We start from the raw sequence: 26887 nt of genomic DNA, 5'->3' as shown, positions 1-26887 counted from the left end.
TGTGCCCCCGTTGCCGCAACCTGAACCCTCAGCTGCTATGTTATCCTCCAATAAGTCCGCGGCATCATCACCGCGTATTGCGAGATCAGCCACGGAACTATCGCCCCTTGCAACTGACATGATATGAAAGCGTAAACCACGGGCAACACAGTACAATATCAGCAGATAAAATACCTGACCAAGAACCCCCTGTGCAGTGAGACAGCACAAACAGAGGATTCAAGAGGTATATGGTGACTGAAAATCACAGCGAAAAATACAAAATAAGTATATCCTGTGAACTACCTATATCAAACAAAAACCCTGATGCACTTAGCCCCCCTCAGGGTACAGAATATAGGGATAGCAGTATGAGTGAGATACACGGAGTAGATATCACACAGCAGCTATATGCACACACAGTCACATGTACAATGCAGAAATTATGACAAACCATAAAACTGCACTGGACTAGCAATACTAAGTAACACCAAGTAAAGCTATATAAGCTTCTAGATATATCAATGCACAGTAAAGACTGGATGTATATCACAGGGTACTTGCACTAAATAACCCTGCAGTAATGCACTGTTTCTAAACTAACACTGTCTAAAGACATGTAGAATACTTAAGTGTCCTGTAAATGCACAGCGCTGATGATGCAGGTGGCTTTTCAGAGGAGACAGTGCCCAGCAGTCCCAAAGTCAGCTCAGCATGTGTGTAATGGTGCCCAAACGCTGACAGGGAGTGAGGGAGACAGAGAGATGCAGCTCCAGGGCGGGAACATTTGCTCTAGATGGCGCCTGGGCGAGGGGCTACAGGTCAGAGCCTTATCCCCTTGCTGGACCTCACCACCGGGTACTGCAGGCCTTGTAAAATGGATTAATAAAGTAATCCGACCTGTGCCCTTGCCCTGGTGGTCTAGTGGTGTCCCTGTACTACCACAGTGTCCATGCCAGCGCGCGTGGCCCGTCTCCCAAAGGCCGCGCCGGATCGCGGTTTGCAGCGGGTCCCGCCTGGGGGACCCTCTTACCTCCTCCCTTGGTGTGGCCACGCGAACCCGGAGAGCAGCGGCAGGTGTGTGTGTGCTAGGCAGCATCGGAGCCCTCCGCTGTAAGTACCCGGCAACCAGAGTGCGGGAGTATACAGCGCCACCGGGGGAGGTGATGGAGCTTAAGCATGAGATGTCAGAATGACATCTAGCACTGTGAGTGCCTCTGCTGCAGCCCTTGAAGTCTTCTATTCTTATAAAAGCTCTTTTCAGGGATGCTGGAGCAGCCCCCCTGTTACTGACCTGCCTGCAGGGCACCAACTTACAAACTGAGCTCCTGTGCACGGAGGCGGTGTTATAGAGGAAGCGGCGCTGTGCATCCTGGGAACAGTTAAAGCTTTTAGCCTGTTGGTGCCTCGGATTAAGATCCTACTCTACACCCTGATGTTATCCCTGTGGAACCCCAGTGTACCCCGCTGCAGAAAAGGGGAATCTGTCCGCCGTAAGGTGTAAAAGAGGCTCTACCTGGTGTAGTGGCGCTACCGTGCGGCGTAATTTGAATAATAGAGACTACTGTGCACTGTAATATGAATTGGTATTATTTATTTTGTGGGCACGCCCCTATATTTTTTGCGCGTGCCTACGGCGCGCACTGCCCCTATTTTACATAAGGGGGGGGGGGGGGCGCCAATGTCGTTTCTTGCACACAGCACTAAAATGTCTAGTGACGGCACTAGGTCCATTTTTAAATGGACAAAAAAAAGCTAAAATTCAATATAAAGTATGAACAAGCACTTGACACAATTTACGAATAGAAAAGTACTGGATTTCGTGGTTTCTGCAGGAAGCAATTTTCTTCTGCACTCCTCATTTCCTGAGCCTGGCTGGAAGAGACATTAACATAGGGCATACATCTATGCAGAATGAAGCGCTCACTCTTCTCTGAAATATCCAACGTTACTCTTCTCTAAGTCACTACAACATTTTACATTTCCACCAGATTGAAAATACAAAAGAAAAACGTGCAATCACACTCCTATGTATTTGTCACGCGTTCCTATTGCATGAAAGCATGTTCTCACATTGGTACTTTCATTCCTTCAGTGAATACACCAGAAACCAGTCCTTGTGCAGTTTTTTGGGGTATTTTTTTTTAATTATTATTTATTTTTGTAAATCACAGAAAATGGCAGGAAAACACAAGATCATAAAATAAAATAAAAAATCTGACAACCTGACAAAAAACTAATGCGAGAGGGGGGTGGAGACACATAACAGACACAAACCGCAAACAACACTCCCCGTTAGAGACACCAGGGTCACTTCCTTTCCCTAGAGAAACTTTGCCCATCTTTGGCTAAACCCACACATTTCCTGTTACATAGGCTATGCTGACCTCTTACCCCATACTGCGGACGGCTACTGCCCCTTCACCATTCAAACTCGCCGGTGCTCACTTCTGGCCAGACAACCATGTTCTGTGTCTGACATCTTGCCAGAATAAAGCTGCTGCTCTGTTCTCGGGTTTGTCAACATCTACAGCTGATTTATACCGACCACCCGTTTCCTACGTTCCTATCTCCCCTACCAGTGCTTTTCCAAATATATTTCCAAGCCCGGAACCACTGTTGTGCCACTGCATGGATTACATCATACTTCATAACCAATCTCGGTTCTCTCTTCCGCAGGCTTTGCCGTATTAAACAGGGACATTGTACCTCTCTCTTCCTCCGATTTACAAAGCTTCCAGACACACACACTCTGCGTTCCCTCCTAATATACAGACATCAGGACATGTACCTAGCACCCCCTTCTAATACACAGACAGTTGGACACATACCTCTCACCCCCTCCTAATACACAGATATACATGTACCTCTCATTCTCATATAGACCGAGTACATCAGAAATGGAGAAATAGTAAGCAGGTGGTTGGGTGAAGGGGGGTTATTACACATATAAGACTTCGATATGAGAGATGCTCTGCAGGTCTCCCTGGAAGTCAAGGGGTTAACAGGGCTCTATTAATGCCCCTGAAGACCCTAAGCTGTTCACCAGACACATTGTTCATGAAGAGTCATGTGACCACAGTACTGGTGCCCTCACAAATCCCCAAATTAACCCTATAGCCGATGAAACGGCTCATTACTAGTGTACGCAGAGCTGTGTTCACAAGCGTTTGGCAGCATCGAGTGTAATAGGAAGTGAGTTCTATTGCAGCCCCCCTATATATCTCGTCTCTCCGCCTTTCCTTCCCACTCCCACTGCCTTCGCTCTCCTTCAATACCAGAATTGCCGGCAGTGAAGGGTTCACTCTCCCGTATCTTCCCCCACTGTGTGTGGTTTTTGTATCTCCCCCTCATTCACCTTCTCTCTCCCCCTCCTTTAAGAACATTAAAAGTAAATCATAAAATGGAAAAGAAAAAAAGAGAACAAAAATCCTGGCTCTATTTATATTTATATATAATATATATATATTTATAATTTTACAGAAAAAAAGGGGGGGAGGGGGAGAGAAATGAGTTGATAAAGAACCAAAGTGGAATCTGGAACAGAAGGCCGGGCGGGTTGCTTTCACAGCGGGCGTTACGTTTCTTGAAATCCTGTTTTATGTTTTTAGGGGTTGGTTTTAATGTTGTTTTATTTTTTTATTTATTTTTTCTTGGGTTGGTTGTTTGTTTTCGAGGGTGGGGGATTCGGAGGTTGGAGAGGGTCCAGGTCTGGGAGATGTGTCTCTGGGAATTTAATAATATGATTCCTTTTCTACCCAACCTGTAAAATAAAGCATATGCGTATATTAATAATGGCATATCTGTATATTTTCAAAAACAAGCAAAATTTAAGACACATTTGTGAAATGTAAGAAAACAAAGGCAAATGCTTATTGCCACTATAGACAGGGCTCGTCCTGAGCATTGCAGGTGTGTTCGTATGGAGGAGAGGCAAATTACATAAAGGTCCTCTCAATAGTTAATGTCTTAGTGACGTCATACCAGGATGCAATTGTTTCAGAGAGAGCAGGACTTGGTGACATCATACCAGGATGCAATTGTGTCATTGAGACCCACCCCCTGCAGGAACTGCACTACACTACGTACAGGGTGTGGTTCATCAAATCGACAGTGTCTAGGTCGACAATGTTTAGGTCGACCACTATAGGCCGACAGTCACTAGGTCGACATGGATGGAAGGTCGACAGGGTTTCTAGGTCGACATGTGCTAGGTCGACAGGTCTAAAGGTCGACATGAGGATTTTTTTTGTGTGTGTCGTTTTCTTCGTAGAGTGACCGGGATCCCAAATTAGTGCACCGCGTCCCCTCGCATGGCTCGCTTCGCTCGCCATGCTTCGGGCATGGTGCCTTCGCTCCGCTACCACTTCGCTCGGCACACTTTACCGTTCCAATCGTAGTCCACGTGGATCGTTAAGTATGAAAAAATTCAAAAAAAGAAAAAAAATGTGAAAAACTCATGTCGACCTTTAGACCTGTCGACCTAGCACATGTCGACCTAGAAACCCTGTCGACCTTCCATCCATGTCGACCTATAGTGGTCGACCTAAACATTGTCGACCTAGACACTGTCGATCTTCAGACCGGATCCCCTACGTACATTTACAGTAAACCCTTTTTTTAAAGAGCAGATGCCCCTCTTTCAACTAACATGGCCTTTTAGTGGTTTTTGTCTGGAAGAATTGCCACTTTTGTCAAAAAGCACCCTATCACATTTTGTCCTATACTGTATCTTTTGCTACAATGACGATGGAGACTTGGATCTCTCATAACGCATACAGTATGTCAGGACATCCCTACATTTAACCTTTCTTTGGTATGGCTTCATTGTGAAGTCATCAATCCTGGAAACACACCCCAGCCTCTACCCCTCTCACTTACAGAGCCGCTAACCTGGGCTGCAGGCCTATATGTGCACTGTACCCCCACTTACCTCCTGGGTGTCTTCTAAGGATTAGTTTCCGGATCTCATCATATATAAAGATGAGGAAGCTGTATGGGAAGGCACAGAACCACCAACTGGGCCTATGTAGAGAGTAAAAGCAAATATTTATCAGTTCACTGGGCCGATTAGTGATATACAATCAGAATTTCCGTGGTCAGTGTGTCTTTTTGTTTTTCCTGTATATTTAAATAGGGTGTTGGCAGAAAAAAAAACCCAGCAAGTTTCAAAAAGTTGCAAAAATAAAATGTGAAACTAATGTTTTTCTATATGCCTGATTAATCTGACATCTCTCTACACAACAGTCATGCTCCCGGCCTGCGTCTGATTAATTATATCTGAGTAATAGATAACCCAGTCAGCTAATTCCTGTTAATAGACCTACCGTACCTGCAGTTTACAGCACAGAAAATCAGTGACCAGCTCACACCAGTTACTTATACACACATTATAGCAGTAGAAAGCTCATCTCTGTCTGGGTATTTGTGGATGGTAAACAGATAAGTCTTGTTTGCCTCTAAAAAGGTGGTTCAATAATACCCCTTTTCCACTAGCTAGCACGGGTCACACCTGGGAGCCTGACACGGCTGCGACGCGACACGGACGCGACACTGCGCACACCAACCCGGCATATTGCCAGGTTGGTGACGCTGCTGGTGACGCTGGGAGATCACATGATCTCCCAGCGCCGCCCTTCCATACACTGTGAACGGGAGCCGTGTCGCATCGACACGGCTTCCGTTTACACTGCACAGCTTACCGGGTTGAACTCGTGTTCAACCCAGTAAGCTACCCGGGTAGGATTCCTGGATCACATGATCCGGGAATTTGCCGGGGGGGGGGCGTTTCCACTAGAAACAAACACGGGTAAATGCGCGCCCCCGTGCGGTAGCAAGAGCTCTCACGTGTGTAATGTTCTGTATTACATGTTACATAATAATATCCCGCAAGGCCAGTGCAGGTAGACCGCTGCTTCCCCTCAGCGCCTCATAGACTGCGCCTCATATCAGTCATACTGTACCAGCATCAGGTGCACGATGGCGGGGCTGGCAAAAACATGGTCACACATTGAGGTGCGTAGTGTGATCAGATTTTTGCGTCTAAAGATCAAATGAGCAGCTTGAATTCATTGAGGTGTACGGTGATTACGTCATGTCACGGAAACAGGTTTGGGTTTGGTGCGCGGCCTTTGATTCCGGCAGGACAGACATTCAAGGTGAGCAGCGATCTCGCCGGCCAAACATGTCCACTACGAGTGACAATATGTGCTGCATTGAAGGCCTCATACAGGAGGACAGATGTATTTGAGTTGTAGTAGCGCCTGGGTGGAAGGCGATTCGCAACCTGCGGTGAAGTTCAGCAAGCCGTCATGTCCTGGCTTCAGGCGCTTGACACTGATTTCCCCTCTATCTGGTATAGATGCCTTGGTGTACCATTGGAACAAATGCTTACACAAGTATGGGGACTACGTGGAAATATAATCTGTACCAAGCCCATGCTATTGATTATACATATATGTGCGAGTTGAATACATTTACACAATGAGAGGTCCAGTTACCTTACTTATTGAACCATCCTCATATATTGAAAATATTTAACTGTAATTTCAAATGTGATTCTTGTTTTTCTATTAAAATCTTTTCTCTATCGTCCTAAGTGGATGCTGGGGATCCTGAAAGGACCATGGGGAACAGCGGCTCCGCAGGAGACAGGGCACAAAAGTAAAGCTTTTACAGGTCAGGTGGTGTGTACTGGCTCCTCCCCCTATGACCCTCCTCCAGACTCCAGTTAGATTTTTGTGCCCGGCCGAGAAGGGTGCAATTCTAGGTGGCTCTCATAAAGAGCTGCTTAGAGAGTTTAGCTTAGGTTTTTTATTTTACAGTGATTCCTGCTGGCAACAGGATCACTGCAACGAGGGACAGAGGGGAGAAGAAGTGAACTCACCTGCGTGCAGGATGGATTGGCTTCTTGGCTACTGGACATGAAGCTCCAGAGGGACGATCACAGGTACAGCCTGGATGGTCACCGGAGCCACGCCGCCGGCCCCCTCACAGATGCTGAAGCAAGAAGAGGTCCAGAATCGGCGGCTGAAGACTCCTGCAGTCTTCTTAAGGTAGCGCACAGCACTGCAGCTGTGCGCCATTTTCCTCTCAGCACACTTCACACGGCAGTCACTGAGGGTGCAGGGCGCTGGGGGGGGGCGCCCTGGGAGGCAAATGAAAACCTTTAAAAAGGCTAAAAATACCTCACATATAGCCCCAGAGGCTATATGGAGATATTTACCCCTGCCTAAATGTACTAAATAGCGGGAGACGAGCCCGCCGAAAAAGGGGCGGGGCCTATCTCCTCAGCACACGGCGCCATTTTCTGTCACAGCTCCGCTGGTCAGGAAGGCTCCCAGGTCTCTCCCCTGCACTGCACTACAGAAACAGGGTATAACAGAGAGGGGGGGCAGAATAAATGGCAATATATTAATATAAAAGCAGCTATAAGGGAGCACTTAATCATAAGGCTATCCCTGTCATATATAGCGCTTTTTGGTGTGTGCTGGCAGACTCTCCCTCTGTCTCCCCAAAGGGCTGGTGGGTCCTGTCTTCGTATAGAGCATTCCCTGTGTGTCTGCTGTGTGTCGGTACGTGTGTGTCGACATGTATGAGGACGTTATTGGTGTGGAGGCGGAGCAATTGCCAAATATGAGGATGTCACCTCCTAGGGGGTCGACACCAGAATGGATGCCTTTATTTGTGGAATTACGGGATAGCGTCAACTCGCTTAAGCAGTCGTTTGCCGACATGAGGCGGCCGGACACTCAATTAGTGTCTGTCCAGGCGCCTCAAACACCGTCAGGGGCTGTAAAACGTCCCTTGCCTCAGTCGGTCGACACAGACCCAGACACAGGCACTGATTCCGGTGGTGAAGGTGACGAATCAACCGTATTTTCCAGTAGGGCCACACGTTATATGATTTTGGCAATAAAGGAGATGTTACATTTAGCTGATACTACAGGTACCACTAAACAGGGTATTATGTGGGGTGTGAAAAAACTACCAGTAGTTTTTACCGAATCAGAAGAATTAAATGACGTGTGTGATGAAGCGTGGGGTGCCCCGATAAAAAACTGCTAATTTCAAAGAAGTTATTGGCTTTATACCCTTTCCCGCCAGAGGTTAGGGAGCGCTGGGAAACACCTCCTAGGGTGGACAAAGCGCTAACACGCTTATCAAAACAAGTGGCGTTACCCTCTCCTGAGACGGACGCACTTAAAGATCCATCAGATAGGAGGATGGAAAATATCCAAAAAGGTATATACACACATGCAGGTGTTATACTACGACCAGCTATTGCGACTGCCTGGATGTGCAGTGCTGGGGTAGTTTGGTCAGAGTCCCTGATCGAAAATATTGATACCCTGGACAGGGACAATATTTTACTGTCGTTAGAACAAATAAAGGATGCATTTCTTTATATGCGTGATGCACAGAGAGATATCTGCACACTGGCATCACGGGTAAGTGCTATGTCCATTTCGGCCAGAAGAGCTTTATGGACACGACAGTGGACAGGCGATGCGTAGAGGAGTTATTTGAGGTCGGTCTATCGGATTTGGTGGCCACGGCTACGGCCGGGAAATCCACCTTTCTACCTCAAGTCACTCCCCAACAGAAAAAGGCACCGACCTTTCAACCGCAGCCCTTTCGTTCCTTTAAAAATAAGAGAGCAAAGGGCTATTCATATCTGCCACGAGGCAGAGGACGAGGGAAGAAACAGCAACAGGCAGCTCCTTCCCAGGAACAGAAGCCCTCCCCGGCTTCTACAAAAGCCTCAGCATGACGCTGGGGCTTCGCAAGCGGACTCGGGGGCGGTAGGCGGTCGTCTCAAAAATTACAGCGCGCAGTGGGCTCACTCGCAGGTAAATCCCTGGATCCTGCAGATAATATCTCAGGGGTACAGGTTGAAATTAGAGACAGAGCCACCTCGCCGTTTCCTGAAGTCTGCTTTACCAACGTCCCCCTCAGAAAGGGAGACGGTTTTGGAAGCCATTCACAAGCTGTATTCTCAGCAGGTGATAGTCAAGGTACCTCTTCTACAACAAGGGAAGGGGTATTATTCCACTCTATTTGTGGTACCGAAGCCGGATGGCTCGGTAAGGCCTATTCTAAATCTGAAGTCCTTGAACCTATACATAAAGAAGTTCAAGTTCAAGATGGAGTCACTCAGAGCAGTGATAGCGAACCTGGAAGAAGGGGACTTTATGGTATCCTTGGACATCAAGGATGCGTATCTCCACGTTCCAATTACCCCTCACACCAGGGGTACCTCAGGTTCGTTGTACAAAACTGTCACTATCAGTTTCAGACGCTGCCGTTTGGTTTGTCCACGGCACCTCGGGTCTTTACAAAGGTAATGGCCGAGATAATATTTCTTCTTCGAAGAAAAGGCGTATTAATTATCCCATACTTGGACGATCTCCTAATAAGGGCAAGGTCCAGAGAACAGCTAGAGATGGGTTTAGCACTATCTCAAGAGGTGCTAAAGCAGCACGGATGGATTCTGAATATTCCAAAATCCCAATTAATGCCGACAACTCGTCTGCTGTTCCTGGGGATGATTCTGGACACAGTTCAGAAAAAGGTTTTTCTTCCCGAAGAAAAAGCCAAGGAGTTATCTGACCTGGTCAGGAACCTCCTAAAACCAGGAAAGGTGTCTGTACATCAATGCACAAGAGTCCTGGGAAAAAAAAAAAAAAAAAAAAAAAAAAAAATGGTAGCTTCTTACGAAGCAATCCCTTTCGGCAGATTCCATGCAAAGGGATCTGTTGGACAAATGGTCAGGGTCGCATCTTCAGATGCACCTGCGGATAACCCTGTCGCCGAGGACAAGGGTATCCCTTCTGTGGTGGTTGCAGGAGGCTCATCTATTGGAGGGCCGCAGATTCGGCATACAGGATTGGATCCTGGTGACCACGGATGCCAGCCTGAGAGGCTGGGGAGCAGTCACACAGGGAAGAAATTTCCAGGGAGTGTGGTCGAGCCTGAAAAAGTCTCTTCACATAAGCATTCTGGAACTAAGAGCAATCTACAATGCTCTAAGCCAGGCGGAACCTCTGCTTCAAGGAAGACCGGTGTTGATCCAGTCGGACAACATCACGGCAGTCGCCCATGTAAACAGACAGGGCGGCACAAGAAGCAGGAGGGCAATGGCAGAAGCTGCCAGGATCCTTCGCTGGGCGGAGAATCACGTGATAGCACTGTCAGCAGTATTCATCCCGGGCGTGGACAACTGGGAAGCAGACTTCCTCAGCAGACACGACCTTCACCCGGGAGAGTGGGGACTTCATCCAGAAGTTTTCCACATGCTATTAAACCGTTGGGTAAAACCAATGGTGGACATGATGGCGTCTCGCCTCAACAAAACACTGGACAGGTATTGCGCCAGGTCAAGAGATCCGCAGGCAATAGCTGTGGACGCGCTGGTAACACCTTGGGTGTACCAGTCGGTATATGTGTTTCCTCCTCTGCCTCTCATACCAAAGGTATTGAGGATTATACGGCAAAGAGGAGTAAGACTAGTGGCTCCGGATTGGCCAAGAAGGACTTGGTACCCGGAACTTCAAGAGATGGTCACGGACGATCCGTGGCCTCTACTTCTGAGAAGGGACCTGCTTCAGCAGGGTCCTTGTCTTTTTCAAGACTTACCGCGGCTGCGTTTGACGGCATGGCGTTGAATGCCAGATCCTAAAAGGAAAAGGCATTCCAGAAGAAGTCATTCCTACCTTGATAAAGGCAAGGAAGGAAGTCACCGCGAAGCATTATCGCCGTATTTGGCGAAAATATGTTGCGTGGTGCGAGCAGCGGAGTGCTCCGATGGAGGAATTTCAACTGGGTCGTTTTCCTACATTTCCTGCAATCAGGATTGTCTATGGGTCTCAAATTGGGATCTATTAAGGTTCAAATTTCGGCCCTATCAATATTCTTCCACAAAGAATTGGCCTCAGTCCCTGAGGTCCAGATTTTTATCAAAGGAGTACTGCATATACAGCCTCCTGTGGTGCCTAAGGTGGCACCGTGGGATCTAAATGTAGTTTTAGATTTCCTCAAATCCAATTGGTTTGAACCACTAAAGAATGTGGATTTGAAATATCTCACATGGAAAGTGACTATGTTACTGGCCCTGGCTTCGGCCGGGAGAGTATCTGAACTGGCGGCTTTGTCTTATAAAAGCCCTTATTTAATTTTCCATTCGACATAGGGCAGAGCTGCGGACGCGTCCGCATTTTCTCCCTAAGGTGGTATCAGCGTTTCACCTGAACCAGCCTATTGTAGTGCCTGCGGCTACAGACGACTTGAAGGACTCCAAGTTGTTGGACGTTGTCAGAGCCTTAAAAATATACATTTAAAGGACGGCTGGAGTCAGAAAATCTGACTCGCTGTTTATACTGTATGCACCCAACAAGTTGGGTGCACCTGCTTCTAAGCAGTCGATTGCTCGTTGGTTTTGTAACAAAATTCAACTTGTACATTCTGTGGCAGGCCTGCCACAGCCTAAATCTGTTAAGGCCCATTCCGCAAGGAAGGTGGGCTCATCTTGGGCGGCTGCCCGAGGGGTCTCGGCATTACAACTCTGCCGAGCAGCTACGTGGTCAGGGGAGAACACGTTTGTAAATTTTTACAAATTTGATACCCTGGCAAAGGAGGACCTGGAGTTCTCTCATTCGGTGCTGCAGAGTCATCCGCACTCTCCCGCCCGTTTGGGAGCTTTGGTATAATCCCCATGGTCCTTTCAGGATCCCCAGCATCCACTTAGGACGATAGAGAAAATAAGAATTTACTTACCGATAATTCTATTTCTCGGAGTCCGTAGTGGATGCTGGGCGCCCATCCCAAGTGCGGATTATCTGCAATACTTGTACATAGTTATTGTTAACTAATTCGGGTTATTGTTTAGGAAGCCATCTTTCAGAGGCTCCTCTGTTATCATACTGTTAACTGGGTTTAGATCACAAGTTGTACGGTGTGATTGGTGTGGCTGGTATGAGTCTTACCCGGGATTCAAAATCCTCCCTTATTGTGTACGCTCGTCCGGGCACAGTACCTAACTGGAGTCTGGAGGAGGGTCATAGGGGGAGGAGCCAGTACACACCACCTGACCTGTAAAAGCTTTACTTTTGTGCCCTGTCTCCTGCGGAGCCGCTGTTCCCCATGGTCCTTTCAGGATCCCCAGCATCCACTACGGACTCCGAGAAATAGAATTATCGGTAAGTAAATTCTTATTTTGAATGGGTTCTTTTGTTACACTAAGGGGCCTAATTCAGATCTGGTTGTAGCAGCAAACTTGTTAGCAGATGGGCAAAACCATGTGCACTGACGGGGGGCAGATATAACATGTGCAGAGAGAGTTAGATTTGGGTGGAGTGTGTTTAAATTGAATCTAAATTGCAGTATAAAAATAAAGCAGCCAGTATTTACCCTGCACAGAAACAAAATAAACCACCCAAATCTAACTCTCTCTGCAAATGTTATATCTCCCCCACCTGCACTGCACATGATTTTGCCCATTTGCTAACAAATTTGCTGCTGCGATCAGGTCTGAATTATGCCCAAAGTTCAGACATGTACAAGACACTACGACAGTCCCATCGGACAGAGGGGGTAATTCCAAGTTGATCGCAGCAGGAATTCTGTTAGCAATTGGGCAAAACCATGTGCACTGCAGGGGAGGCAGATATAACATGTGCAGAGAGAGTTAGATTTGGGTGGGGTGTGTTCAATCTGCAATCTAATTTGCAGTGTAAATATAAAGCAGCCAGTATTTACCCTGCACAGAAACAAAATAACCCATCCAAATCTAACTCTCTCTGCACATGTTATATCTGCATCCCCTGCAGTGCACATGGTTTTGCCCAACTGCTAAAAAATTTCCTGCTGCGATCAACTTGGAATTACCCCCAGAGTGATGGTTTAGAAATCACTGTTCCACAGATTTTATGCTTAAATCCAGGAGTAGTCAACCTGCGGCTACCCAGCTGCTGTAGAACTACACATTCCACCATACCCTGCCACAGTTTTAGTATGCTTTAATAGCAAAACTGTGTCAGAGCATGCTGGGATATGTAGTTCCACAGCAGCTAGATTGCCGCATGTTGAACACCCCTCTTCTAACCTATCCAGTGTCACTAGCAGCACCAGGGCAGGAGTGGTCCAGCAAGGAACCTCTCCCCCCCCCCCTCCTGTTCCCTTGCATAGGGCGCTCTCCCATACTTACTTCAATGGGTACATTCTCAGTGCAATGTCCATTCCAGGGCAGTACGATAAGAATGCTGCCAGAGCCGTTTCTTCAAACAGACCAAAAATAAGGATCTTATTCCTGAAATGTGACAGGCACAAGAAAGAAGGAACAAAGAGGATAACATTAGGCGGTATACTTATATTTAGGACGTGTGTAGCATTCCTAGAACTCTTCTGGTATTCATATACGGAACGGATGTGAAGACATTACGTGATTCAGTGCCGCTAAATGACCAGTACTCACAGAAACATTGTGATTGGACGGTCTGACGTCTTTTACTAACACTTCTAAAGATTCTAGCTTATCCTTTCCTAAAAATATTCTACATAAATTCAAGCTACAATCTGTTTGGTTGCTATAGGCAACACCTCTACATTTCCATTTTTAGAATTTTTAGTAAATCTCTATGTAAACATTCAATTTATATACTTCACTAAATACTTCTGGCCTGTTATTTACAGGATATAGTATATTCCCATGTGGCCATGTGCGGACTGTTGCTTTCCAGCCAGATAGTGAAGTGGATGCTCATTTTCACTTTTATGCAGATTGCCTTTGGTTTATTGAATATTAACCATTAACCCACTGGGGCAGCATGGCTGCACAGTGGTTCCGCAATACTGCTTCACAATGCTGAGGTCATGAGTTCAATTCCCAAACAGGACCCTATCCGTCTGTTTTTGTGTCTGTTTCTTTCTTCTGGGCACTCTAGCTTCCTTCCACACTCCAAAAAATGTCTGCTGACTTCAAATATAGGGGGTCATTCCGAGTTGATCGCTCACTGCCGATGTTCGCAGCGCAGCGACCAGGTAAAAAATGGCAAAACACGGCAAAACTGCGCATACGTATGCGCCGCAATGCGCACGCGCGTCGTACGGGCACAAAGAGCATCGCTGCTGTGCACTGGATCTAGCGAAGATTCCATTCGCACAGCCGTTCGCAAGGAGATTGACAGGAAGAGGGCATTTATGGGTGTCAACTGACCGTTTTCTGGGAGTGTTTGGGAAAACGCAGGCGTGTCCAAGCGTTTGCAGGGCGGGTGTCTGACATCAATTCCGGGACCTTGGTCGCTGCAATCATCGCACAGAATATGTAACTACAGGGCCGGTCTTGTTTTGCACAAAATGTTTTTGTACCACTAAGCTGCACAGGCGTTCGCACTCCTGCAAAGCGAAAATACACTCCCCTGTGGGCGGCGACTATGCGTTTGCCCGGCTGCTAAAAGTAGCTAGCGAGTGACAAACTCAGAATGACCCCCCATACTCTAGTGAGTGCCTGTGCTTGTGTGTCAGGGAATTTAGAGCATAAGCACCAATGAGACAGAGGCTGATGTCAATGATCAACATTCTCTGTACAGCACTGTGTAACATGGTGTCACTATATAATAACCGATAATAATGATATATGAACTTCTATCTATCTACCTAACTCTGCAGGTCCCTGCTGTGCCCTCGCCTCCCACGGTGTCTACCCATAATCCCTACAGACTGTGAACTGCACCCTATGTGCCTATGTGAATGTATCTACTGAATTAGTCTGTAATTATCAGTTTTGTACCCTTGTACGGGCGCTACAGAACCCTTATGACGCCTATTAGTAATAATAAATATCCTGTATAGTTTAGAAAGGTTGTACCCTGATGGTAAATGTTTATTTGCTGCTACCACATGTAATTGTCATGATAGTAGTTGTCTCTGGACATAACCTGTGTCCACATACACCTGTCCTTACCCTGCACCAATTAGACCCCATTTAGCGCATCATTGACTTTGTGACTTCACGCATTGTGCAACTTTTTCTTAAACTATGCATCTTAATCTGCGACTTCATAACGATTTCTTTACAACAAAAAAGCTGATGTATATTTGTATCTGTGCAGGATTTGCACTGCGAGTGTGCAGATCCGGGGCTGTGATGTAGCTTGCAGTGCCCCAACTCTGCAGCATCATTGGCCCTGATGCTGGTGACTGGGGCCAGCGTCACAGAAAATGGGGAAGGGGGGGGGGGATGCGCATCGGCCTCGGACGCTGCTTCACAAGGCACAGGAAGGGCTAGCTGTATGAGGACACTTCTGTCCTTTCTCCTCGGGAGTTCTATATCTTACTTCATGCCCTGCTGGAACACAGAGTTTCTCCTGGTTTTGCAGATGATAACATCAGCCCACTGTACAACCACAATACTGACGAAAAAGGCTGTGTGACATGTGAACTCCACAATCTTGCGCTGCTCATAGGTCTAAAGTACAAGGAGAGAAAGATCAGAGACTTGAAGGTGGAGAGCATCTTATTGTCCACATCTTTTCCTATGCAGTCTCCTACAGATCCCCAGAACACACTTCCGGCGGACAGAGAAGGATGGTAACTCACCCACTGTTGGCCGTAGCTGTCTTCCAGGTCATTCGTAGTTCTGTCATCCCAATGTAGCCGAATGCCAACCAAGTGAGATGGCAAGAAACCATTTTCTGCCAGAATGACAAAGTACGAGAAGAAGCCACCGAGAGCCTGGATCATACCTAAAGTAAGAGATAGGTACAAAGATACCAATGGTGATCACTGAGATGCTTCATCATTGTTATATACAGTGCGTCTGGAAAGTATTCACAGCGCTTCACTTTTTCCACATTTTGTTATGCTACAGCCTTGTTCCAAAATTAAATAAATTAATTTTTTTCCTCAATGTTCTACACACAATACCCCATAATGACAACATGAAAATAGTTTTTTTGCAAGTTTATTAAAAATAAAGGAAGAGTCCTGGTGGTTGCGAACTTCTTCCATTTATGGATGATGGAGGCCACTGCGCTCACTGGGACCTTCAAAGCAGCAGATATTTTTCTGTACCCTCCCCCAGATTTGTGCCTCGAGACAATCCTGTCTCGGAGGTCTACAGACAATTCCTTTAACTTAATGCTTGGTTTGTGCTCAGACATGCACTGCCAAGTGTGGGACCTTATATAGACAGGTGTGTGCCTTTCCAAATCATGTCCAATCAACTGAATTTACTACAGGTGGACTCCAGTTAAGCTGTAGGAACATCTCAAGGATGATCAGTGGAAACAGGATGCCCCTGAGCTCAATTTTGAGCTTCATGGCAAAGGCTGTGAATACTTAAGTACATGTGAGTTTTTTATTTTTAATGAATTTGCAAAAATCTAAAAAAAACTTTTTTCACGTTGTCATCAGTGGCGTTTCTATAGTGGGTGCAGTGTGTGCAGTACACATGGGCCCCTGAGTCCAGAGGGGGCCCACACCGGACCCACTGCACCCATTTTTTTTAATACTCACCCCTCCGCATACTTGCCTACCTGACCCTCTCCATGAGGGAGAAAATGCTCTGCTCCTGGACCTTCCTGGTAATGTATGATTGCCATCATCTGTGGTGAAACGCCTTTCTTATCAATTAACTAGCTCACCACAGGTGATGGCCATCATACATTACCAGGAAAGTCCAGGAACAGAGCATTTTCTCCCTCATGGAGAGGGTCAGGTAGGCAAGTATGCCCCTCCGGAGTCCCGCGCCGACGCTGTTAAAACCCAGTGAAAATGGCGCAGGGCCATTTTCACGGAGTTCTGCGCATGCGCACTAGAGAAATCTCAGTGATAATGGCCGCCGCGCCATTTTCCTAGAGATCTGCGCATGCGCAGTAGAGTCTGAGCCCTCTAGTGCTTAGACTCTACAGTGCTTCTGCAGAGAGGAGGAGGCCCATACGAAGGAGGCAGCACACAGGTCTTCTACTCTCTTAAAGCGCCCCTGGTTGTCATTATGGGGTATTGTGTGTAGAATTTTGAGGGAAAAAAATGAATTTATTCCATTTTGGAATAAGGTTGTAACATAACAAAATGTGGAAAAAAGTGAAGCGCTGTAAATGCTTTCCGGATGCACTGTAAATATATGTCGGTAGTAACTCCTTATACAATGACTCCGCTCACCAATCTGCCCGTATGCCATGCTGATCAATCTCTCATTCACCAGTTTGTCTGTACGGGGGTTTCTTGGTTGACGCTTCATGATGTCACTTTCGGCTGCTTCGTATGCAAGGGAGATGGCAGGAACCTAGAAAGAAATGATATTCTTGATATAAACCTTATATAATGTTTGTAGTACATTCCATCAGTCCATGAATAGCCGATCAATTCTCATACATGAAACAATAATGTTTACAATCATATCATCCAATTGATGATCAAATCATTTGCAGAAATTTTAATTAATCACTCTGGTCCTTTTAAAGTTGAACACAATAAGGATTTATAGCTCTGAGCTATGATTGGCCGTTTCAACATTCTCTTCTCCAAGGGGTTCTAACCTCGTAACACATGGGACCATCCTCTTTCCTACTCACCATGTCGGTACCCAGATCAATGCACAGAATGGTGATGGTGCCCAAGGGCAGAGGGATATTGGCCATAATGAAGAGCAGGAAGGGGGTGATCTCTGGGATGTTACTGGTCAGGGTGTAGGCGATGGACTTCTTTAGGTTGTCAAAGATAAGGCGACCTGTGAACAGACAGCGTTATTCATAGGTATGGATGCAGCACCTTACTATACCTGCTCAAACTATTGTGTGATACATTGCAGTCTCTTCTCACCTTCTTCCACACCAGTGACGATGGAGGCAAAATTATCATCCAGCAGAATCATATCAGCTGCCTGTTTAGAAACATCTGATCCCGCAATACCCATCGCCACACCAATATCAGCCTTCTTCAGAGCAGGGGAGTCATTCACACCATCACCTGTGACAGCTACAATGGCACCCTGGAGAGAGAGAAGTGCACGAGTGAGACTGGTAGTAATAAGTGTACCAGTTGCTGGGGTTTTCTTACGGGGTATAGCGTCTGCAGACTAGAGAAGGAAATGTAGTTATAATGTACGCCTGTTTGTGGAGTGCATTTTGTGTGTTTCTGTACTGCTCGTGCTCCGGAACCAAGCACACGAAAGTATGAACGATGCTGAGTCGTACAAGGCATAGATTAGTCGCATGATCTCCACTTGCGATTGAAGGGGCACAACTGAGCAGTAACAGGGAGCTCTCACACAGACAGACTTCAGAGAGTGCGTGTTGCTGTAGCTGCTATGTAGAACTGGACAAGTTTCCTGGCATAGGATCTGCAGAGGCTGTGCACTCACATAGGGATGTATAGTGCTGCATATGGGGGAATATACGCATTTAATCCCATGCAAGTTAGGTGTGAGCAATGAGAGGTATTCTTGCGCTATATTTAGTTAGCTACATTATGGCACTAAAAATACTGTGGCAAGATAATATCGTCCCCCATTTTGAATACCTAGTGCACATTATAAAGATTAGGGAACATTATAGGAATTTGTTTTTTTGGGGAAACATTCTGATGAAAACAATAGGGATTTCCTAAAAGGGTTAGAGTAGCCGTGGTTATAAATAATTGTGTGTATATGGAATAATTATGGGGGGTCATTCGAGTTGTTCGCTTGTTGCCGATTTTCGCTATGCTGCGATTTGTTGCTAAATGCGCATGCGCATTGTACGCAGCGCGCATGCGCTTAGTTATTTTACTAAAAACTTAGCAGTTTTGCTGTTGATCCTGCGGCGCTTTTCAGTCGCACTGCTGATTGGTGAGTGATTGACAGGAAAGGGGCGTTTCTGGGTGGTAACTGAGCGTTTTCTGGGAGTGTGCTAAAAAACGCAGGCGTGTCAGGGATAAACGCGGGAGTGTCTGGAGAAACGGGGGAGTGGCTGGCCGAACGCAGGGCTTGTTTGTGACGTCAAACCAGGAACTAAACAGACTGAGGTGATCGCAATCTAGGAGTAGGTCTGGAGCTACTCAGAAACTGCATGAAAATTTTTAGTAGCAATTCTGCTAATCTTTCGTTCGCAATTCTGCTAAGCTAAGATACACTCCCAGAGGGCGGCGGCCTAGCGTGTGCAATGCTGCTAAAAGCAGCTAGCGAGCAAACAACTCGTTATGAGGGCCAATGTGTATAAATAATTGTGTGTATATGGAATATGTGTATAAATAATTGCGTGTATATGGAACTAATCTGTGTATAAATAAGTGTGCATATATGGAATAATTATGTGTATAAATAAGTGTGTGTATATGGAATAATTCTGTGTATAAATAATTGTGTGTATATGGAATATGTGTATAAATAATTGCGTGTATATGGAATAATTCTGTGTATAAATAATTCTGTGTATAAATAAGTGTGTGTATATGGAATAATTCTGTTTATAAATAATTGTGTGTATATGGAATATGTGTATAAATAATTGCGTGTATATGGAATCATTCTGTGTATAAATAATTATGTGTATAAATAAGTGTGTATATGGAATAATTGTGTATAAATAATTATGTGTATAAATAAGTGTGTATATGGAATAATTGTGTATAAATAATTATGTGTATAAATAAATGTGTGTATATGGAATATGTGTACAAATAATTGCGTGTATATGGAATAATTCTGTTTATAAATAATTGTGTGTATATGGAATAATTATGTGTATAAATAAGTGTGTATATGGAATAAACAGGTGTATAAATAATTGTGTGTATATGGAATAATTATGTGTATAAATAATTGTGTGTATATGGAATATGTGTATAAATAATTGCGTGTATATGGAATAATTCTGTGTATAAATAAGTGTGTGTATATGGAATAATTCTGTGTATAAATAAGTGTGTGTATATGGAATAATTCTGTGTATAAATAAGTGTGTGTATATGGAATAATTCTGTGTATAAATAATTGTGTGTATATGCTCATCTTGGGAACCCTTAGTTATTCAGAGACCAGTTTACATGGTGGGTACAAAAATTCTGGTTTACACAGAGCACATCAGGTCTGGGCAAATATCATTGTTATTTGTCCATTATGAGATGTTATTGTTTTTAATTGTCTTCTTCACATAAGTACCTTAATAAAGCATACAAAATATAATACAATAGAGAATACAATTCACTGGCATTCCAATATAGTAAGGTATTTGCCATATAGGTCTGTATCCAGTTTGGTTAGCACCTCCACATATATCCTTCACGCGTTTCGCTTGAGCTACGACTGAATGTGCCTATTAGATTTGAGTAGTAGCACACTCACCTGGCGCTGGCAGCCTTCCACAATGATGAGTTTCTGCTGGGGCGATGTGCGGGCAAAGACAATCTCTGTATGGTTCTCCAGGATCTCGTCTATTTGCTCACTGCTAAAGTCTTTCAGGTCTGTCCCATGGATTACACAGGCCTTAGCATCCCTAGTGAAACAACAAACACACATGAGCTACTGTACATGAAGACAACCAATTCCACAGTTTCATTCCATCGTATTGTCATTTTATTACGTCATGTAACCAGAATTTGTCTTACAAATGATGTGCATCTGTTCCAGCAGTAATACCCACGTGTTAAAGGAGCACACACATTAGGAAGAAGCTTAACAGCTGTCAGCCGCAAGCAAGCTTAAACAAGCTGAGGTTCTCCAGCTATTGGGGAAATACAAGTGGACCTACAAGTCTTGTAGTCCTACAACCAAAAGGGAAGATGAAGCTACCTACCCATAAACCTAGAGGAACATGATAAAGAAAGGTTAGAAGGAGATAAAGGTGACATCCTATTGAAGATGATGGCTGGGATTGTGCTTACACACGGTATCTATGGTAGGAACAATTCTAAACTTGTTTTGAAATATTGATTAGCCATAGAACATGTTCATTTGAGAATTTAAAATACTTTCAGGCGTAGTTTTGCGCAGAGGCCACGCTAGCTTGGTCCAATGACGTCAGACTTTCAGAGGAAACAGGCTGTCTCAATTATAATTTTTAATTACTGTATCCGGATGATAGGTCACCCCTAATTAGGTTGACAGTAGTGATGAACGGGTTCGGTTTCTCGGAATCCGAACCCGCCGAACTTCAGCTTTTTTTACACGGGGCCGAGCAGGCTCGGATCCTCCCGCCTTGCTCGGTTAACCCGAGCGCGCCCGAACGTCATCATCCCGCTGTCGGATTCTCGCGAGGCTCGGATTCTATCGCGAGACTCGGATTCTATATAAGGAGCCGCGCGTCGCCGCCATTTTTCACACGTGCATTGAGATTGATAGGGAGAGGACGTGGCTGGCGTCCTCTCCGTTTATAGAGAAGAGAGTAGAGAGTTAGAGACACTATTTACTAATTTTGGGGAGCATATTAGGACTGGAGTACTACTACTTGCTGATAGTGTGACCAGTGACCATTGACCACCAGTTTAATTAATCCGTTCTCTGCCTGAAAAAAAACGATACACAGTGTGACACAGTCACATACCATATCTGTGCTCAGCCTCAGTGTGCTGCATCATCATATGTAATACTGTATATCTGACTGTGCTGAGTGTTCACTGCTCACACAGCTTAATTGTGGGGGAGACTGGGGAGCAGTTAGAGCAGGAGTACATAAATAATATATTTTAAGTACAGTGCACACTTTTGCTGCCAGAGTGCCACACTGCCAGTGTGACTGACCAGTGACCACACTGACCACCAGTATATTGTGATTGTCTGCTTAGGACGGAGTACTACTTGCTGATAGTGTGACCAGTGACCAGTGACCACCACCAGTTTAATTAATCCGTTCTCTGCCTGAAAAAAAAACGATACACAGTGTGACACAGTCACATACCATATCTGTGCTCAGCCCAGTGTGCTGCATCATATGTAATACTGTATATCATTATCTGACTGTGCTGAGTGCTCACTGCTCACACAGCTTAATTGTGGGGGAGACTGGGGAGCAGTTATAGCAGGAGTACATATTTTAAGTACAGTGCACACTTTTGCTGCCAGAGTGCCACTGCCAGTGTGACTGACCAGTGACCACTGACCACCAGTATATTGTGATTGTCTGCTGACCACCAGTATATTGTGATTGTCTGCCTGAAAAAGTTAAACACTCGTCGTGTGGTGTTTTTATAAACGCATTCTGCAGACAGTGTCCAGCAGGTCCGTCATTACATAATATATACCTGTCCGGCTGCAGTACTAGTGTGATATATATATATTTTAATTTTATCTCATTATCATCCAGTCTATATTAGCAGCAGACACAGTACGGTAGTCCACGGCTGTAGCTACGTCTGTGTCGGCAGTCGCTCGTCCATCCATAATTGTATACCACCTACCCGTGGGTTTTTTTTTTCTATCTTCTTGATACTAGTAGCTTACTTTAGGAGTCTGCAGTGCTGACAGACAGTGTCCAGCAGGTCCGTCATTACATAATATATACCTGTCCGGCTGCAGTACTAGTGTGATATATATATATATATTTAAATTTTATCTCATTATCATCCAGTCTATATTAGCAGCAGACACAGTACGGTAGTCCACGGCTGTAGCTACCTCTGTGTCGGCAGTCGCTCGTCCATCCATAATTGTATACCACCTACCCGTGTTTTTTTTTTTTTTCTATCTTCTTGATACTAGTAGCTTACTTTAGGAGTCTGCAGTGCTGACAGACAGTGTCCAGCAGGTCCGTCATTACATAATATATACCTGTCCGGCTGCAGTACTAGTGTGATATATATATATATATTTTAATTTTATCTCATTATCATCCAGTCTATATTAGCAGCAGACACAGTACGGTAGTCCACGGCTGTAGCTACCTCTGTGTCGGCAGTCGCTCGTCATCCATAAGTATACTAGTATCCATCCATCTCCATTGTTTACCTGAGGTGCCTTTTAGTTGTGCCTATTAAAATATGGAGAACAAAAATGTTGAGGTTCCAAAAATAGGGAAAGATCAAGATCCACTTCCACCTCGTGCTGAAGCTGCTGCCACTAGTCATGGCCGAGACGATGAAATTCCATCAACGTCGTCTGCCAAGGCCGATGCCCAATGTCATAGTACAGAGCATGTAAAATCCAAAACACCAAATATCAGTAAAAAAAGGACTCAAAAATCTAAAATAAAATTGTCGGAGGAGAAGCGTAAACTTGCCAATATGCCATTTACCACACGGAGTGGCAAGGAACGGCTGAGGCCCTGGCCTATGTTCATGGCTAGTGGTTCAGCTTCACATGAGGATGGAAGCACTCAGCCTCTCGCTAGAAAAATGAAAAGACTCAAGCTGGCAAAAGCACAGCAAAGAACTGTGCGTTCTTCGAAATCCCAAATCCACAAGGAGAGTCCAATTGTGTCGGTTGCGATGCCTGACCTTCCCAACACTGGACGTGAAGAGCATGCGCCTTCCACCATTTGCACGCCCCCTGCAAGTGCTGGAAGGAGCACCCGCAGTCCAGTTCCTGATAGTCAGATTGAAGATGTCAGTGTTGAAGTACACCAGGATGAGGAGGATATGGGTGTTGCTGGCGCTGGGGAGGAAATTGACAAGGAGGATTCTGATGGTGAGGTGGTTTGTTTAAGTCAGGCACCCGGGGAGACACCTGTTGTCCGTGGGAGGAATATGGCCATTGACATGCCTGGTGAAAATACCAAAAAAATCAGCTCTTCGGTGTGGAAGTATTTCAACAGAAATGCGGACAACATTTGTCAAGCCGTGTGTTGCCTTTGTCAAGCTGTAATAAGTAGGGGTAAGGACGTTAACCACCTCGGAACATCCTCCCTTATACGTGATTGTCTGCTTAGGACGGAGTACTACTTGCTGATAGTGTGACCAGTGACCAGTGACCACCACCAGTTTAATTAATCCGTTCTCTGCCTGAAAAAAAAACGATACACAGTGTGACACAGTCACATACCATATCTGTGCTCAGCCCAGTGTGCTGCATCATATGTAATACTGTATATCATTATCTGACTGTGCTGAGTTCTCACTGCTCACACAGCTTAATTGTGGGGGAGACTGGGGAGCAGTTATAGCAGGAGTACATATTTTAAGTACAGTGCACACTTTTGCTGCCAGAGTGCCACTGCCAGTGTGACTGACCAGTGACCACTGACCACCAGTATATTGTGATTGTCTGCTGACCACCAGTATATTGTGATTGTCTCATTATCATCCAGTCTATATTAGCAGCAGACACAGTACGGTAGTCCACGGCTGTAGCTACGTCTGTGTCGGCAGTCGCTCGTCCATCCATAATTGTATACCACCTACCCGTGGTTTTTTTTTTTCTATCTTCTTGATACTAGTAGCTTACTTTAGGAGTCTGCAGTGCTGACAGACAGTGTCCAGCAGGTCCGTCATTACATAATATATACCTGTCCGGCTGCAGTACTAGTGTGATATATATATATATATTTTAATTTTATCTCATTATCATCCAGTCTATATTAGCAGCAGACACAGTACGGTAGTCCACGGCTGTAGCTACCTCTGTGTCGGCAGTCGCTCGTCCATCCATAATTGTATACCACCTACAGTGTGTTGCCTTTGTCAAGCTGTAATAAGTAGGGGTAAGGACGTTAACCACCTCGGAACATCCTCCCTTATACGTCACCTGCAGCGCATTCATAATAAGTCAGTGACAAGTTCAAAAACTTTGGGCGACAGCGGAAGCAGTCCACTGACCAGTAAATCCCTTCCTCTTGTAACCAAGCTCACGCAAACCACCCCACCAACTCCCTCAGTGTCAATTTCCTCCTTCCCCAGGAATGCCAATAGTCCTGCAGGCCATGTCACTGGCAATTATGACGAGTCCTCTCCTGCCTGGGATTCCTCCGATGCATCCTTGCGTGTAACGCCTACTGCTGCTGGCGCTGCTGTTGTTGCTGCTGGGAGTCGATGGTCATCCCAGAGGGGAAGTCGTACTCGTAAGACCACTTTTACTACTTCCACCAAGCAATTGACTGTCCAACAGTCCTTTGCGAGGAAGATGAAATATCACAGCAGTCATCCTGCTGCAAAGCGGATAACTGAGGCCTTTGCATCCTGGGCGGTGAGAAATGTGGTTCCGGTATCCATCATTACTGCAGAGGCAACTAGAGACTTGTTGGAGGTACTGTGTCCCCGGTACCAAATACCATCTAGGTTCCATTTCTCTAGGCAGGCGATACCGAAAATGTACACAGACCTCAGAAAAAGACTCACCAGTGTCCTAAAAAATGCAGTTGTACCCAATGTCCAATTAACCACGGACATGTGGACAAGTGGAGCAGGGCAGGGTCAGGACTATATGACTGTGACAGCCCACTGGACTCCCGCCGCAAGAACAGCAGCGGCAGCACCAGTAGCAGCATCTCGCAAACGCCAACTCTTTCCTAGGCAGGCTACACTTTGTATCACCGGTTTCCAGAATACGCACACAGCTGAAAACCTCTTACGGCAACTGAGGAAGATCATCGCGGAATGGCTTACCCCAATTGGACTCTCCTGTGGATTTGTGGCATCGGACAACGCCAGCAATATTGTGTGTGCATTAAATCTGGGCAAATTCCAGCACGTCCCATGTTTTGCACATACCTTGAATTTGGTGGTGCAGAATTATTTAAAAAACGAGAGGGGCGTGCAAGAGATGCTGTCGGTGGCCAGAAGAATTGCGGGACACTTTCGGCGTACAGGCACCACGTACAGAAGACTGGAGCAACACCAAAAACGCCTGAACCTGCCCTGCCATCATCTGAAGCAAGAAGTGGTAACGAGGTGGAATTCAACCCTCTATATGCTTCAGAGGTTGGAGGAGCAGCAAAAGGCCATTCAAGCCTATACAACTGAGCACGATATAGGAGGTGGAATGCACCTGTCTCAAGCGCAGTGGAGAATGATTTCAACGTTGTGCAAGGTTCTGCAACTTTTTGAACTTGCCACACGTGAAGTCAGTTCAGACACTGCCAGCCTGAGTCAGGTCATTCCCCTCATCAGGCTTTTGCAGAAGAAGCTGGAGACATTGAAGGAGGAGCTAACACAGAGCGATTCCGCTAGGCATGTGGGACTTGTGGATGGAGCCCTTAATTCGCTTAACAAGGATTCACGGGTGGTCAATCTGTTGAAATCAGAGCACTACATTTTGGCCACCGTGCTCGATCCTAGATTTAAAACCTACCTTGGATCTCTCTTTCCGGCAGACACAAGTCTGCTGGGGTGCAAAGACCTGCTGGTGACAAAATTGTCAAGTCAAGCGGAACGCGACCTGTCAACATCTCCTCCTTCACATTCTCCCGCAACTGGGGGTGCGAGGAAAAGGCTCAGAATTCCGAGCCCACCCGCTGGCGGTGATGCAGGGCAGTCTGGAGCGACTGCTGATGCTGACATCTGGTCCGGACTGAAGGACCTGCCAACGATTACGGACATGTCGTCTACTGGCACTGCATATGATTCTCTCAACATTGAAAGAATGGTGGAGGATTATATGAGTGACCGCATCCAAGTAGGCACGTCAGACAGTCCGTACTTATACTGGCAGGAAAAAGAGGCAATTTGGAGGCCCTTGCACAAACTGGCTTTATTCTACCTAAGTTGCCCTCCCACAAGTGTGTACTCCGAAAGAGTGTTTAGTGCCGCCGCTCACCTTGTCAGCAATCGGCGTACGAGGTTACATCCAGAAAATGTGGAGAAGATGATGTTCATTAAAATGAATTATAATCAATTCCTCCGTGGAGACATTGACCAGCAGCAATTGCCTCCACAAAGTACACAGGGAGCTGAGATGGTGGATTCCAGTGGGGACGAATTGATAATCTGTGAGGAGGGGGATGTACACGGTGATATATCGGAGGATGATGATGAGGTGGACATCTTGCCTCTGTAGAGCCAGTTTGTG

The 26887-nt window shown here is 45.8% G+C and overlaps 1 protein-coding gene across 2 annotated transcripts in view; it reads right to left on the bottom strand.

The window, feature by feature from the left end:
• Positions 1 to 2104: 2104 nt before the first annotated feature.
• Positions 2105 to 26887, bottom strand: part of ATP1A3 (ATPase Na+/K+ transporting subunit alpha 3) — a 128156-nt gene continuing 103373 nt past the window's right edge. For both annotated transcript variants that reach the window (XM_063942367.1, XM_063942368.1), the window contains 9 exons: positions 20297 to 20447; positions 17797 to 17965; positions 17550 to 17704; positions 17137 to 17260; positions 15574 to 15719; positions 15312 to 15442; positions 13184 to 13285; positions 4913 to 5004; positions 2105 to 3742 (listed from right to left, as the gene is read on the bottom strand). In XM_063942367.1, the coding sequence (XP_063798437.1) occupies positions 3714 to 3742; positions 4913 to 5004; positions 13184 to 13285; positions 15312 to 15442; positions 15574 to 15719; positions 17137 to 17260; positions 17550 to 17704; positions 17797 to 17965; positions 20297 to 20447 (1099 nt within the window). In that variant the 3' untranslated portion in view covers positions 2105 to 3713. The remainder of the gene's footprint in view (positions 3743 to 4912; positions 5005 to 13183; positions 13286 to 15311; positions 15443 to 15573; positions 15720 to 17136; positions 17261 to 17549; positions 17705 to 17796; positions 17966 to 20296; positions 20448 to 26887) is intronic.

The sequence above is a fragment of the Pseudophryne corroboree genome, chromosome 10 (genome assembly GCF_028390025.1).
Source record: "Pseudophryne corroboree isolate aPseCor3 chromosome 10, aPseCor3.hap2, whole genome shotgun sequence".
NCBI classification, from domain to species: Eukaryota; Metazoa; Chordata; class Amphibia; order Anura; family Myobatrachidae; genus Pseudophryne; species Pseudophryne corroboree.
Note: the sequence above shows the minus strand (reverse complement) of the source record. Positions and strands in the feature narration are given on the sequence as shown.